The sequence below is a fragment of the Borostomias antarcticus genome (assembly GCF_949987555.1).
Source record: "Borostomias antarcticus genome assembly, chromosome: 9".
NCBI lineage: Eukaryota > Metazoa > Chordata > Actinopteri > Stomiiformes > Stomiidae > Borostomias > Borostomias antarcticus.
In genome coordinates this window covers 27,423,519-27,438,518 of record NC_140242.1, presented here as the reverse complement: position 1 = coordinate 27,438,518, position 15,000 = coordinate 27,423,519, and the positions used below count along the sequence as shown (strand labels likewise).

The following is a 15,000-nucleotide window of genomic DNA, read 5'->3' as shown; positions in this document are numbered from 1 at the left end:
GACTACCACAGCTAACTAGACTACCACAGCCAACTAGACTACCACAGCTAACTAGACTACCACAGCTAACTAGACTTCTACAGTTAACTAGACTACCACAGCCAACTAGACTACCACAGCTAACTAGACTACCACAGCTAACTAGACTACCACAGCTAACTAGACTACCACAGCTAACTAGACTACCACAGCTTACTAGACTACCACAGCTAACTAGACTACCACAGCTTACTAGACTACCACAGCTAACTAGACTACCACAGCTAACTAGACTACCACAGCTGACTAGACTTCTACAGCTAACTAGACTACCACAGTTAACTAGACTACCACAGCTAACTAGACTTCTACAGCTAACTAGACTACCACAGCTAACTAGACTACCACAGCTGACTAGACAGCCAACTAGACTACTACAGCTAACTAGACTACCACAGCTAACTAGACTACCACAGCTAACTAGACCTCTACAGCTAACTAGACTACCACAGCTAACTAGACCTCTACAGCTAACTAGACTACCACAGCTAACTAGACTTCCACAGCTTACTAAACTTCGCTAACTAGACCTCCACGCTAACTAGACTTCCACAGATAAACTTCCACAGCTAACTAGACTTTCACAGTTGAATAAACTACCACAGCTAATTAGCCTTCCGCAGTCCCACAAAGCCTCCTCCAGAGCACCTCTAATTAATCTGCCCTTTTATAGCTCCCCGAGATCAAAAAGCAAAAGGTATTACTGTATTAATTAGACCAGAGCCGTCGAGGCACTTTACTGTTGTAGATTTAGGGGAGTCAGTCTCTTAACTAATGGAGGCGTTGGGCGTGAGAAGTGCTGGGTCAGCATCACCATAGGCTACTGCAGGGTGCGGAGCCGAGCAGAGATGGACGCTGATACCGGAGAGGGAAGATGGAGGCAGGCAGTGGGCTGTGAGATGAGAAGGCGTAGGAGGTCCGGCTGGTAATCACCGTTGCCAAGCTGTCCCATCAGATCCCACCGGACGCTCCTCCGTAGGATCTCCCTCCCTCCTCCCTCGGAACCCTAATTGTCTCTCCTCCTCCCTCCGAAGTGTCAAACATAATGTTGTCAATAAAAAGTCCATTTGCTGTGACGCCGAGGGCCGAGGGGAGTTCTTCGCCGTCAGCCGGGCTGCAGTAGCTAATGTTTACGGTTTTGTTTTGAAAGCAAAGGCCCCTCTTTTCTCCCTTTAGCGGCGAGAGGAAGCGAGAGAGGACGATTAATAATTTATTTAGCGCTTAGCAAAACACACAGGATTCTTACTCAGTAGCGATGGCCGCGCCGAACGAGCGGCTAACTGGCAGAGCGTTAGCAATAGACGTCAGTGTTTAGCATGACCCCGAGGTATTTAGTGTGTGTGTGTGTGTGGTGCTATTTACGCGGCCGTTAACAGGGATGATAAAAGTGCTTTCCTCTAATGCGGCGAGCCACAGACCACAGAGTGATGATGTTGGCGCGTCATCGCCGCAGGCTGACTCCACAAGTCCCCATCTAGTGTGACTGAGGGCCATGCCATCTACAGGATACACCACCTACTAACCACACTGCATGTCCCACCACACTCAGTGGCGTGCGTCTGCTTGCTCAAACACATCTTTTACGCTGGTGTAAGCCATCCCTTTTTGGCGCCCCAGGCGGGATTAAAGCCTGGGATGTCCCTCTTGGGAGGCGGACGGTGCAGTTCCACCAATAAGGACGTCCCCCTTGAAGGGACCGTCAGCGCTCCTTTGAGGAGTGAGTTTCAGCAGCCACTCCACGTTTCACTCTACACTTGTACAAACCCCCGACCTCTATTTCTGTCCCGCCACTCCAGACCTCGGCAACTTCCTGCGCATGGACGCCAGCGGCCGCCCCGAGGGGCAGCGCGCCCGGCTGGTGAGCCCGGAGGTGGTCCCCGAACGCGGGCCCCTCTGCCTGTTGTTCAACTACCAGCTCCAGGGGGAGGCCCCAGGCAGCAGCCTGAGGATCCTGCTGCAGGACAGCGACCAGGAGGAGACCCTCCTCTGGGCCCTCCGCGGGGACCAGGGGCCCCACTGGAAGGAGGGCCGCACCATCCTGCCCCAGTCCCCGAAAGAGTACCAGGTACGGGAACCACCGGCCCGCCCAGCCCAACGAATCTGAGCAGTGTCTGGGTGTGCAAAGTGGGGGATTTAGGTCTATAGATGGCATTGACTGTCTGCCCCCCCTCACCCCTCTCCCCCCACCCCCCCCTCCTCTCACCCCCCCTCTCCCAGGTGGTGGTCGAGGGCTTCTTTGAGCACGGAGGCCGGGGGCACATCTCCATAGACAACATCCACATGAGCTCCACCACCGAGCTGGAACAGTGCACCCGTAAGTTGCCCTACATACCGCGTGTGTGTTCATTTTCTTGTCTGGCCCTCAGCTCTCTCGGACACACACGCACGCACACACACACACACACCCACACACACACACACGCACACACACAGTTTCTTCTCCAGATAGAGTGGCTGTGAATAGTTGCTGAGACTGAGTGGTACTTTGCCAGTCTTTTTGCAGCAGTCTTTTGTAGTCCTCCTAGTTGCCGTCCACAGACTGTGAACATGCCCCAGACTCCCAAACATCAGACTCCCAAACACAAGCACAATCAGTCAGTTGTATCCTAGGGCCTTAATACATTCTATCAAGGGCTGGTATTTCATGAGATTGAATATGAAGCTAGTGTCCATATACAGATCAAAAGAACAGCCTATTTCAAAGATGATAACTGATTTTCTTGATTCATTAATGAAATCAAGAAACACAAAAACACACACACACACACACACTAGCTTCACCACAGGCTCTGTGACTCACAGACACACACACACATGCTTGGGAAGAAAAGTGTTCTACTGTATGACACACTTCTGAGACAAAAATAACACAATTTTCTGCATTCATGCTTTGGTCGACACTCTAGGCTGAAACACTCAGCCTAGCCAACAGGCCTCATCTCCGTGGTAACTGTGCCAGCATAGTTTGTTTACAATTTGAGCAGCAGACTTCCATACAGCCAACCAATCAGATCATGCAGCAACCTATGATGGCGTCTACGACCTGATCAAATTCAGGAGGTCTGCCACAACCCAATCCGACTTGGAAAAGTATCTTATCGCCGCCATTTTTTGTGTAAGAAGTGTAATACAAAGCATAAATTGGCCCTAACTCTCTCTCTCCCCTCCACGTTCACCTTAACTCTCTCTCTCCTCCATTTTCACTATAACTCTTCCTCTCTTTCTCTCTCTCTCTCTCTCTCTCTCTCTCTCTCTCTCTCTCTCTCCACCACGTTAAGACTGAAGGCAATAAAAGGAGAGGAAAATGCTCATATTTTTTCCCTTCACAAAAACCTGAGGAAGGGGAACTAGGCCAAACGCAGCTACTAGCCACGGATCTCATCTATGTTTCATTAGATTGCTCTTCCTCTCCTTCCTCGTAAACAGCCTTCCACAGCTTTCCTGAGAAGCCCTGCTAGACACACCTAAAGTCTGCTGTCTGAGTCTGCTGTCTGATTCACACACAAGCACACACACAGACGCATACACACGCACGCGCACACACACACACACACACACACACACACACACACACACACACACACACTCAAACACAGAAGCACAAATGCACACACACATGCACATGCACACACACACCCACGCAGACGCGCGCACACAAAGGCACACACACACACATACCAGCCATGGGAAATTGAGATGGGCAGTTGCTTTTGTTATTCCACATTCACTTTTGATTAAAGCAAATTGATTGTGGCCTCAAAAAAGTATTTTCGGCTGAGACAGTCTCCCGTATTTGAACCTCATTACTTTCACAGACATCCTGGCCCCCCTTCCCTCTCCAACCCGCCTGGGAACGGCCCAATCACACAGCAGCTCTGCTGGTAGCTAGACTACATCAGTCAGCTGGTAGCTACAGTACAACAGTCAGCTGGTAGCTACAGTACAATAGTCAGCTGGTAGCTACAGTACAATAGTCAGCTGGTAGCTAGACTACAACAACGGTCCTGCTTGGCCAGCTCTCTGACCTCCAGCTCTCTGACCTCCAGCTCTCTGACCTCTGACCTCCACCTCTCTGACCTCCAGCTCTCTGACCTCCAGCCCTCTGACCTCCAGCTCTCTGACCTCTAGCTCCCTGACCTCTGACCTCCAGCTCTCTGACCTCCAGCTCTCTGACCTCTAGCTCCCTGACCTCTGACCTCCAGCTCTCTGACCTCCAGCTCTCTGACCTCTAGCTCCCTGACCTCTGACCTCCAGCTCTCTGACCTCTCTGACCTCCGGCTCTCTGACCTCCTGCTCTCTGACCTCCTGCTCTCTGACCTCCTGCTCTCTGAACTCCTGCTCTCTGAACTCCTGCTCTCTGACCTCTCTGACCTCCAGCTCTCTGCACAGATTCATCGTCCGCATTTCACAAAATCCCTAATAAGTCTTCTATTTAATAAGTCTTCTATTTAATAAGTCTTCTACTTAGTCTCAGCCCACTTCCCCCTCTCTCCCCTCCTCTCTCGTTCTCTCCATCGTCTCCTCATCTGTCTGTCTCTCTCTCCCTCTGTCTATCTCTATTGTCTCTCTCCCTCTCTGTCTCTCTCTCTGTCTCTCTCCCCCTTTGTCTATCTCTCTTGTCTCTCTCCATCTCTGTCTCTCCCTCTCTGTCTCTCTGTCTCTCTCTCTCTCTCTCTCTAGCTGTGTTCGGAATCGCTCCCTCGTTCCCTCACTCCCTATTCCCTATATAGGGTTCAACATGTAGTGAACTACCTAGGGAACGGAGAAAATGTAGGGTACATGCACTGTTCCCTGCAAATCAAGGTGAATTGTGGGTAATAAATAGTGGACTACATAGGGAACGAAAATTCTGTGGAGAATTCGGACACGACAAACAAAATGGCTGACGCCCTATATAGTGAATATGGAATGATTCCGAACACAGCTTCTCTCTCTCTCTGTCTCTCTCTCCCTCTGTCTATCTCTCTCTCTCTCCCTCTCTCTCTCTCTCTCTCTCTCTCCCTCCATCTCTCAGAGGAAGCTCTCATGAAGAGTGTTTCCTCTCGCTCACGTTGTCAACAGCGTGTCTTTATTTCCCAGCGTTCCCTGCAGCTGTCAGCCTCAAGATGAACGACCTGCTAGGCCGCTGTCCATTTGGGGTTAATATTTAATGCACCTCTGCTGTTTAAGTGACTGTTTCTTCCAGCGTGGCAACCAAGCGTGAGGTGCACTAGTCCGATCAGAACCACATCACCTGTGTAACCCGATATCTTCTCTCTCTCTCGCTCCCAGAACCCTTTGCTGCCTTCCCCCCGGACATGACCGGTGAGTTGGAATTCAACGTCCACTTCCTGTGTTGAATGTTTATGCTTCCTGCTTGTTGCTAAGCTCAGCTTGAGGCACCGTACTGGCCGTCTATGTCACAATGCTCTAATAATCCAGATTAGGGACAGTTAATCCGGTGCAGGGCTGAGTCCAGCTCTATATCGAGGTGTAAAACCGCTTCAGGAGGGTTGGAATTGGGCTGCGACCTGAGAGAAGGAGAGTTTCTTCCCGGGTCAGCATCCCGGTGTTGTCTTAGCATGCGTCTCCCTGCATGGAGGACTGTCCCCCCTGCCTACGAACCCTCACGTTGTCTCCATGGACAGGACAAACCGAGTAAACAACAACAACAACAACATAGACCTGTGATACTGCGATAGTGCAAGTGGCATGAATTGCCTCACGGTCAGTGCTGTAATATACAACATACGTCCGACGCACAGAAGGACAATAAACAATATGTTTATTGATTTTTCAAAGATAAAGAGGTATACAAACAACAGTTACATAAGGCAAAGTACAATGTAGCACAAGAGACATTGCAGAACATGAGGCAGACATTAAGAAAATAAAAAGAGCGCATATCATAGACATAAACACACTCTCCAAAGTCCACTAAATAGCCCCTCAGTTACATATAAATATTAACCCTCTCCAGAAATGCCATGAATGGCCGCCACAGCTCCATGGGTCGTGTGTCAGGTATAACTGTACTGTGTGTCCACAGTGGGCTGGTCCTGTCCCACGGCTCCACTCTCTACCAGCCTACTGTAACATCCAGACAGACAGGCAGACAGACAGACAGACAGACAGACAGACAGGCATGCAGACAGACAGACAGACAGACAGACAGGCAGACAGACAGGCAGACAGACAGACAGACAGGCAGACAGACAGGCAGACAGACAGACAGACAGACAGACAGACAGACAGACAGACAGGCAGGCAGGCAGACAGACAGACAGACAGGCATGCAGACAGACAGACAGGCAGGCAGACAGACAGGCAGACAGACAGGCAGGCAGACAGACAGACAGACAGACAGACAGACAGGCAGACAGACAGACAGACAGACAGACAGACAGACAGGCAGACAGGCAGGCAGGCAGACAGACAGGCAGACAGACGGACAGACAGACAGGTCAGGGTTTAGCCAGGTTTCCCACCCACTCTGGTCCACCTCCGGACAGACGGAGAGAGGGGGGGGGGTGAGGAGGAGGAGGGGAGGAAGGAAGTTTGTTGTGGTAAAAAAAAAGAAGCAGGTTTGGCAGAGTCCTTCCTCTGATCCCACTCAAATATGTCATGGCGTGTACTTCCAAAGTACCTGAGGTGCGCTTCATTTGGTTTCCCCGGTGCGCCGGAGCTAAACGGACTAACGTTACTCCCAAGAGAGCAAGCTCTGTGCTAAATCCAGCACACCTCATGTACAGCCACGTGTTTGACCCAAAGCTCGGTTTTTCTGGCTGTGTTTTGGGATGGGGGTGGGGTGGGGGAGTTGTTAGGGATGGGGAGGGGGGGGGGGGTAGGGATGGGTGCACTGAGCTGACTGACTGAACCCCCTGCGTCTTGGTGATGTCGGACAGGTTGCCATGGCTACTGTGATGACGATGTTTGGCTTGTGGCAGCAGAGGTTTGGCAGATGACCGTGCATGTTACAAAAGAACAGACAAATGAACATTTGTAGAAAGGCCACTCGGAGAATTCTTTCCCAGACCCTGAACTCTCTATGGTCTGATTCAGAGTTTCAAAGCAAAGCGGGTTTAATTTAAGCCTCTAGAAATCTGCTGTTGTCTCTGGCTCACGGTTCACAGAATCCCCCTCCTAGACAAGAGCTTTGAAATCAAAGCTGTGATTAAATCCTGAAACATGATCTTTTGAACTTTAAGGAAGCCCACTTCCTTGAAAGGTCTCTCTCGTGTGAATTCCTTAGAAGGAATTATTTTCGCACACCGAGTTGAAGAACGTATCGAAAAGCAATGCCTTTAATGTGGGCCTTGAGTGTATAATTTTTATTTATTTATCCTTTATTTAAAGGATTTAAATCATAACCGGATTAAATTCTTCCTCTCTCTCTCTCTCTCTCTCTCTCTTTCTCTTTTCCTCTCTTTCTCTCTCTCTCTGAATTGTTCTTCCTGCTCCCTGTGAAGAATTAGCGCCGACGCCCCCAAACAGTAGTAAAAAAAAACACAAAAAAAAAAACGTGGCTTTGCTTTGTCCAATCAAACTCCTCACGGGAGCCAGCATCGCATGAGCCTCTGCGTGTCTGTGTGCAGCAAAACAACAAACAAACAAACAAACAATCACACATCAGAATATTATGAAACTATTTGGCCTATATGAGTATCTGTCCTATAAGGCCTGCATGCCTCTCTACCCCAGCCAAACTGTTGTGTATCTCTTCACCAGCAGGGGGGGCACCGCCCGGCCCTGCAGGGGAGCCCACCGTAGACACGGTAGTGTCAGTGCAACCCATTCCTCCCTTCTGGTATTACGTAATGGCCGGCGCCGGCGCCATCTTGCTCCTGGCGTCCGCCACGCTGATCATGGTGCTGTGTTGCTACCGCTACCGCCTGGCAGCCAAGAAGACCCAGCACACTGTGTCCTACCAGAGCCGCCCACCCAACCACCTCCTCTACCCGGGCAGCGGGCCGGCCGGAGCGGGCCTCGAACCCATGCTCTCCATCCGACTGGAGAAGGACGAGCAGCCTTGCTCCCACTGCTGAAGGGGGGCTTATGTGTACACAAAAAAAAGACAACAACAACAACATCTTTATTGTTCCCGGTCATGGAGACAGCACCCAACTGGAGAAGCACCCGGAAGCGTTAGACTGTTTGGCTCAGAGGAAAGACTGAGGACTGACGGACAGACAGACAGACAGACAGACAGGCAGACAAACGGCCACCGTCACGACCATCGCCAACGTCTGTCTGGCCGTCGGACGCTTCCTGCTTCCGGGGTTTGCTGGTGGGGCTCTGTAGAGGAGGAGGCAGTCACCCCCCCCCCCCCCCCCCCCCCCCCCTGAGAACTCTGAGAACCCACCGCCCCCCCAACCCCCCCCCCCCCCAGCTCCTGCTCCTCGTTCTCCCTGAGAGAACCCCCCCCCCCCCCCACACTCCTACTCCTCGTTCTCCCTGGGTCTTCCGGGGACAACGCGAGGCTGACAATTTCACCGGGAAGTAATCCCATGATCCTCTGCTCGTGACGAATGTGGTACAGCAAAGTCAAAAGACACTCTAGCCCCCAGCTCTACCGAGATGGAGAGAGAGAGAGAGAGGGAGAGAGAGAGAGAGAGAGAGAGAGAGAAAGCAAGAAGATAGAGAGAGATAAGGGTTGTCTTATCAGATAAAAAAAAGTTCATCAAAGTGTAAAGTGGTACTCAGACACACACACACACACAAACACAAACACACACACACACACACACACAAACACAAACACACACACAAACACACACACACACACAAACACACACACACACACACAAACACACACAGACCGATAGAGAGAGATGAGTACCGAGGGGGCAGAGAGAGTTACTCAGGTTCTATCAAGCATGACAGAAATGTTCTGCCTCCAAAATAGAACCGAGTGTACTTATGTTCCCTTGTCGGATGGTTCTCTGACAGAACGTATTGACCCACTCTGTCAGAATCCAGATCCAGAACTGTTCTTAAGAGATCCTAAGGAGATTTATGGGAGGGGTTCCGACTGGGAAAACACAATGGAACTTTGACAGACCAGTTTCATTGCAGTGAACTCATTTTTACGCCCCTCCTGACTTTGTAAAGGATGGGTTTAGTTCCACTACAGAGCTCCCAAACCTGTTCAATTTGCCTGGATGACTTGGATGAATTGCCTGTGTCTGATTCTATTATAAACTGTTGTTTTATTGCTTAATGTATTGGTATACCTGTGAATGGAGGTGGATAGGTTGTCTTCTTATGCAACTAGCCAGCTGGCCACGCCCCCGACTCCGCCCCCTCTCTACCGAGGCCTTAACAGTGGGAGTGGCCAGGGCCGCTCAGCGTAGCCTATCAGAGTACTACGACATCACTACACGAACCTCGGCCACGAACCCACTCTTATACATGTGAAGTTGCATTGTTATAACATCAACCTTGTTTCATAGTATTGTAGTCATTGCCTTGTAATTACAGATCGATGTTTTTGTTTTGTTTTATTATAGTGATTTCTATGCAGGTTTAAGAGCAACTTAATGCAGTGTGTTATTTTAATCAGATGGTCATCTACTGTTTCACATTTGTTATCATTTAATTTAATATCCTTGCATTGTTGCTACTTATAATTCACTTGTTTGAAATGTACAGGGTGTCCATTTTGAAATCATAATAGCACATGTTTAAATTGTGGAATTTATTGAGTTCCTGTGGCTCTTTCTTTATGAACCATATTCTTTGTGAGTTGTAGTGTTCTGCAACAGAATGGCGTTTTATTACTTTCTAAATAGCCCAAGAAAATGCAGGTCAGGTTTTTTCACCACGTTAGAGTTTCATGGGAGGCCTCATGCGGTCATCTCCGAGGCGGTAGCCGTGTCAGAGTAGAGTAGAGGCCGGTCGAGCCTCAGAGTAGAGGCCGGTCGAGCCTCAGAGTAGAGGCCGGTCGAGCCTCAGAGTAGAGGCTGGTAGAGCCCCTGTCCTCCGCCCGGCCTGAGCTGGTGGTCATTCCGGTACTCTGGGAGGCCAGCACAGCTCTGACACGTTAATCTGGCCCTGCCCCCTGGCCCCGCCCCCCTGGCCCCGCCCCCCTCCTGGCCTGCTCGCTCAGAACACAGATCAAAGACAGACAAAGACAAACGCCCCTCTTTCTTCTAAAGATAGAACTCTCTAGAAGGCTGCTGGGCGCTGAGCAGCTGTGTTCAGATGAAAGGACAGGTGTACGGACAGATGGCCATGACCAACTCACATCAGATACACAGAGAAACAAACAAACAAACAAAAACAACAACACAGGGGACAACAAGCTATTTTCTAGGAGAATGCGACCTCCGTAACTCCCCATCCTCAAACGAGAACAATATAATGTGTATTTGTAGATTTTGTGCCACGCTGCACAGACACGCACGCACGCACACACACACACACACACACACACACACACACACACACACACACACACACACGCACGTTTCAGCAAGCCCAGTCAGCTCAGCGTAGCTGTGCACCGTTATGATTGATCTGTTCCACTGACTCAGTCTAGTTGCCCTCTCCCAGGCCTGATCAATGCTTGTATTTCAATCCACAGGAGTGATATATATATATATATTTATATATATACTTTGAATTTATGTGCTGCCACCAAAGCAGTTTTGTGTTTTCCAAACTTTTTTTGTGTGCGATATTTAGGAAAGAGAGAGCTGGCATGTTGTCACGCTGCGCTGTTAAATCAACTCTCTCGTTTCTCCTCCCATCAGTTAGTTTGAAGCTTTTAATATTTCTAATTAGTTAATGGATCTGATTACATTTATAAAAACCTGCTGTAAGCATTTCTCCCCCTAACCATTTTCTTCTTCTGCTGCTCCTCAAAGTAATATTAACGAGCCAGAGCACTCAGAGGGGTCCTGAGCACCACATAGAGGGGCAGATGGTGCCAAGTAGCCGTCTATGGCACTGCCTGCTGGAAACAAGTCTTTCTTTCAACTCTAATTGGAGAAGTGAATATAAAGAAGCCTGCAGGGAGTTTTCACAGTGCTGGCTAGGATCTGTAGAGAGCTAGGATCTCTAGCTTCTAGTGTAGAGAGCTAGGATCTTCTAGTGTAGAGAGCTAGGATCTCTAGCTACTAGTGTAGAGAGCTAGGATCTCTAGCTTCTAGTGTAGAGAGCTAGGATCTTCTAGTGTAGAGAGCTAGGATCTTCTAGTGTAGAGAGCTAGGATCCTCTAGTGTAGATAGCTAGGATCTCTAGCTACTAGTGTAGATAGCTAGGATCTCTAGCTACTAGTGTAGAGAGCTAGGATCTCTAGCTTCTAGTGTAGATAGCTAGGATCTCTAGCTACTAGTGTAGAGAGCTAGGATCTCTAGCTTCTAGTGTAGAGAGCTAGGATCTTCTAGTGTAGATAGCGAGGATCTCTAGCTACTGCTGTAGATAGCTAGGATCTCTAGCTACTAGTGTAGATAGCTAGGATCTCTAGCTTCTAGTGTAGATAGCTAGGATCTCTAGCTACTAGTGTAGAGAGCTAGGATCTCTAGCTTCTAGTGTAGATAGCTAGGATCTCTAGCTACTAGTGTAGAGAGCTAGGATCTTCTAGTGTAGATAGCTAGGATCTCTAGCTACTAGTGTAGAGAGCTAGGATCTCTAGCTACTGTTCTGGAGAGAGCTAGGATCTCTAGCTACTAGTGTAGAGAGCTAGGATCTCTAGCTACTGTTCTGGAGAGAGCTACTGTTGCAGATAGCTGGTATCTCTGAGCTACTGCTGTAGTGAGGCGAACAGGAATCTAGTCTACAGATGGAACTTTGACGGGGGGGGGACTCAATCAATCAATCAAAGATTGATTGATTGATTGATTGATTGAGGACTTGGATTGTGCTCTGTCCATTTCTGATTTTTTAATGTTTTGTTTCACACTGTTCTTAACTGTCGGTGACCGTGAATTGTGCTTAAAGACAAAGTGACGGTCGTGAAGTTTGTCTGTCATAGTTTGAGTGAAACTTCCTTGATGTCCTCTTTCTTGACTGATGTCAAGTTTGTTGTTGTTGTTGTTTGTTACCACAACACAAATTTGTCTCGGTCAGGTTCTACTTTCTTAATGCCGATTGGCTTAGACAGCAGCCCCCCCCACCTGTGCCTGGGTCAGGGATTGGTCAGGGCTGACGGCGTGTCCAAGACCGATTGGTTCGTTACTGTGTGCACTTTGCCTTCTCTTTTGTGAATGTCCAATACAGGGCCTTGACTGTGATTGTTTAAACTCTTAGCCACCTTTATGCTGCATCTCAGCCTGTCTCGAAGATATAGCAGAGTATTTTAGCCTGTCCAATTTTATGGTCTTGGAAATATATTGTGCGGAATGTGATAATAAAAGTGATATTTTTCTATGAAAGGCTTGTTTGCTCTGTGGCGTTGCGTGTCTCTCCTCACTCTTGGAACACAAATATGGGATTGTTGCAGATGCTTATCAGATAATGAAAGGCTGTGGATTGGATCCGGCCGTCACTGAGAAGCCTTCTGGCCCATGAGAATCAACAGTCACAATACAGAACAGAACTTTTCAGGATCTGTTACCTTCTTGTCGTGTTTGATCACCGTTTGTCTACGTGTGGTCCACTCAAGCATTCACTTTGAATTACATATTGTCCTTATCTTCTGAGATGTCTATAAGTCTGTTTCTCTCTTTTTCTCAGATCGGAGACCTGTAGATTTCGGAAAGGATCTGTTTAACGGGAGAGAGCGAATGAACGGAGGTAAAGACCATATTAACATCATATTCATATATTCAAATCATATTCCTATCACATTCATAGCATATTCATACAATATCCATAATATTAACTCTCTTTTGCCTCTTCATCTGCTTAAGCTTTGCTATACTTAAGTTAGCTCCTCCCACCCCAGGCCATGTTCAGGTAGCTCCTCCCACCCCAGGCCATGTTCAGTTAGCTCCTCCCACCCCAGGCCATGTTCAGTTAGCTCCTCCCACCCCAGGCCATGTTCAGTCTAAGCTGCTTTCAGCAAGCTTGCATTCCTAACATCTCAATCTCACAACAAGAAACCAAGCAGCAGTTTCACAGTACCTGGAGATATCCATGTCACCTTCAACATATAGTACAGACAGACAGACAGACAGACAGACAGACAGACAGACAGGCAGACAGACAGACAGACAGACAGACAGACAGGGCAGGCAGACAGACAGGCAGGCAGGCAGGCAGACAGACAGGCAGACAGACAGACAGACAGACAGGCAGGGCAGGCAAACAGAGACAGACAGGGCAGACAGGTAGATAGGCAGGCAGACAGACAGAAACAGCTCCTTCTGGGCACACACACACACACACACACACTCACACACCCACACACCCACACACACACACACACACACACACGCACACACACACACACACACACACACACACACACACACACACACACAGCATCTGTCTGTCAGCGTCACTGTTCTCTCCTCTTATCCCCCCCTGGCAGATACAAGATCAACACTTGCTCTCCATCACTCACAAACACGGGCCATCAGCACCCCCAGCAGTGTGTGTGTGTGTGTGTGTGTGTGTGCGCGCGCGCGTGTGTTTCCGTCCGATTATATAAAGCACTTAATACGGTAGAGTTAATTGAACATAGGCTTGTTCATGTGTCTCTTCTCATTACCTGATTAGAATCCGCCCGTCTAAAAGCCAAGAAGGAAGTCATCTACCCGACAGGTTTACAGTCAATACAGAAGCTTACAGTCAACACCACATAACCGTGTATTCTCTCATCTGTCCCGCCCCCCCAGGCTTCCCCTTCCCTGATTGGAGCACGCCCGACCCCTCCCTGGAGCCCCCGGTGACGCACGTGTCGGAGAAGGACACCAACGCGTGGCTGTACACGCTGGACCCCATCCTGGTCACCATCATCGTGATGAGCTCGCTGGGCGTGCTGCTGGGCGCCGTGTGCGCCGGCCTGCTGCTCTACTGCACGTGCTCGTACGGCGGCCTGTCCTCGCGCAGCTCCACCACGCTGGAGAACTACAACTTCGAGCTGTACGACGGCATCAAGCACAAGGTGAAGATCAACCAGCAGCGCTGCTGCTCCGAGGCCTGAGGAGAGAGGGGGGGGACGGAGGGACACACACACACACACGCACGCACGGATCCCCCCCCCACACACACACCAGCCCGCCCCCGCCGAGACCCCCGAGACTCATCGACTCGTCAGCTCCTGGTTCTCCCGGTGTCCCTCGGCCAAACTCCAACCGTCCCTCGTCCACCTGCTCAACCAGGAAGAGCAGGATCCGTCCAGTCCATCGTCCCCCCCCCCTCTCCTCTCCTCTTCTCAGCGGGCAGGAGACCCCCGCTCTGAACCAAGCCTGTAAACGAACCCGACCCACCTGCTAAATGACCCCCCCCCCCCCGCTAAACAGCGGCCGCCTTGTGACACCGGGCTGCCCCTAGGTCCGGTCTCCCGTCTCTAGCTATCGACTGTGACTCTGGTTCTGACCCGGACACTCTGTGAGGAGGGCGGAGTCTGGAGGCGGAGTCTGGAGGCGGAGCCTGGACGAGGCCCCTCCCCCCTGCGGGGTCAGACTCAGGGCCGTGCAGATGGCCGCCCGAGACATATCCAAACATATCAATCTTAATGCCTATCCCAAAAAAAAAAAATCTAATCTAAACAAAAGAAAACAAAAGGAAATCTAGATTTTTAAAGATGCTTTTTTGTTTGATTTACGAAAAGTTAGATATGAGTTGTTTGAGCCAGAAGTGTTGTTAGAATGTTGCTAGCTTCGCCAGCGCCAGCGCTTTGTGGACACCCGTGGCTTAGAGGAACTACAGTGGACCGATCCGTTCTGTCCTACACCCGCGTCTTAACCCCCCCCCCCTGAGCTGGCTTCTGTTGGTAGCGCCCGCCCCGTAGACTGTGTGTGCCATCTTTAGTCCTTCTCCGAGTGTGTCGACTCGCCAGTCTTATGCTTGAGTTCATTTCGTCCTTTTAGC

General features: G+C 49.8%; 1 protein-coding gene across 1 annotated transcript in view; it reads left to right on the top strand.

The window, feature by feature from the left end:
* The window catches only part of nrp2b (neuropilin 2b), an 87,393-nt gene that overhangs the window by 71,359 nt on the left and 1,034 nt on the right, over positions 1-15,000 (top strand). Inside the window, 6 exon segments of the mRNA XM_084442971.1 lie at positions 1,836-2,104; positions 2,257-2,353; positions 5,311-5,343; positions 7,747-8,049; positions 12,697-12,756; positions 13,803-15,000. The exon segment at positions 13,803-15,000 is cut by the window's right edge and continues 1,034 nt beyond it. Coding sequence (XP_084299097.1) covers positions 1,836-2,104; positions 2,257-2,353; positions 5,311-5,343; positions 7,747-8,049; positions 12,697-12,756; positions 13,803-14,110 — 1,070 coding nt within the window. The 3' untranslated portion in view covers positions 14,111-15,000.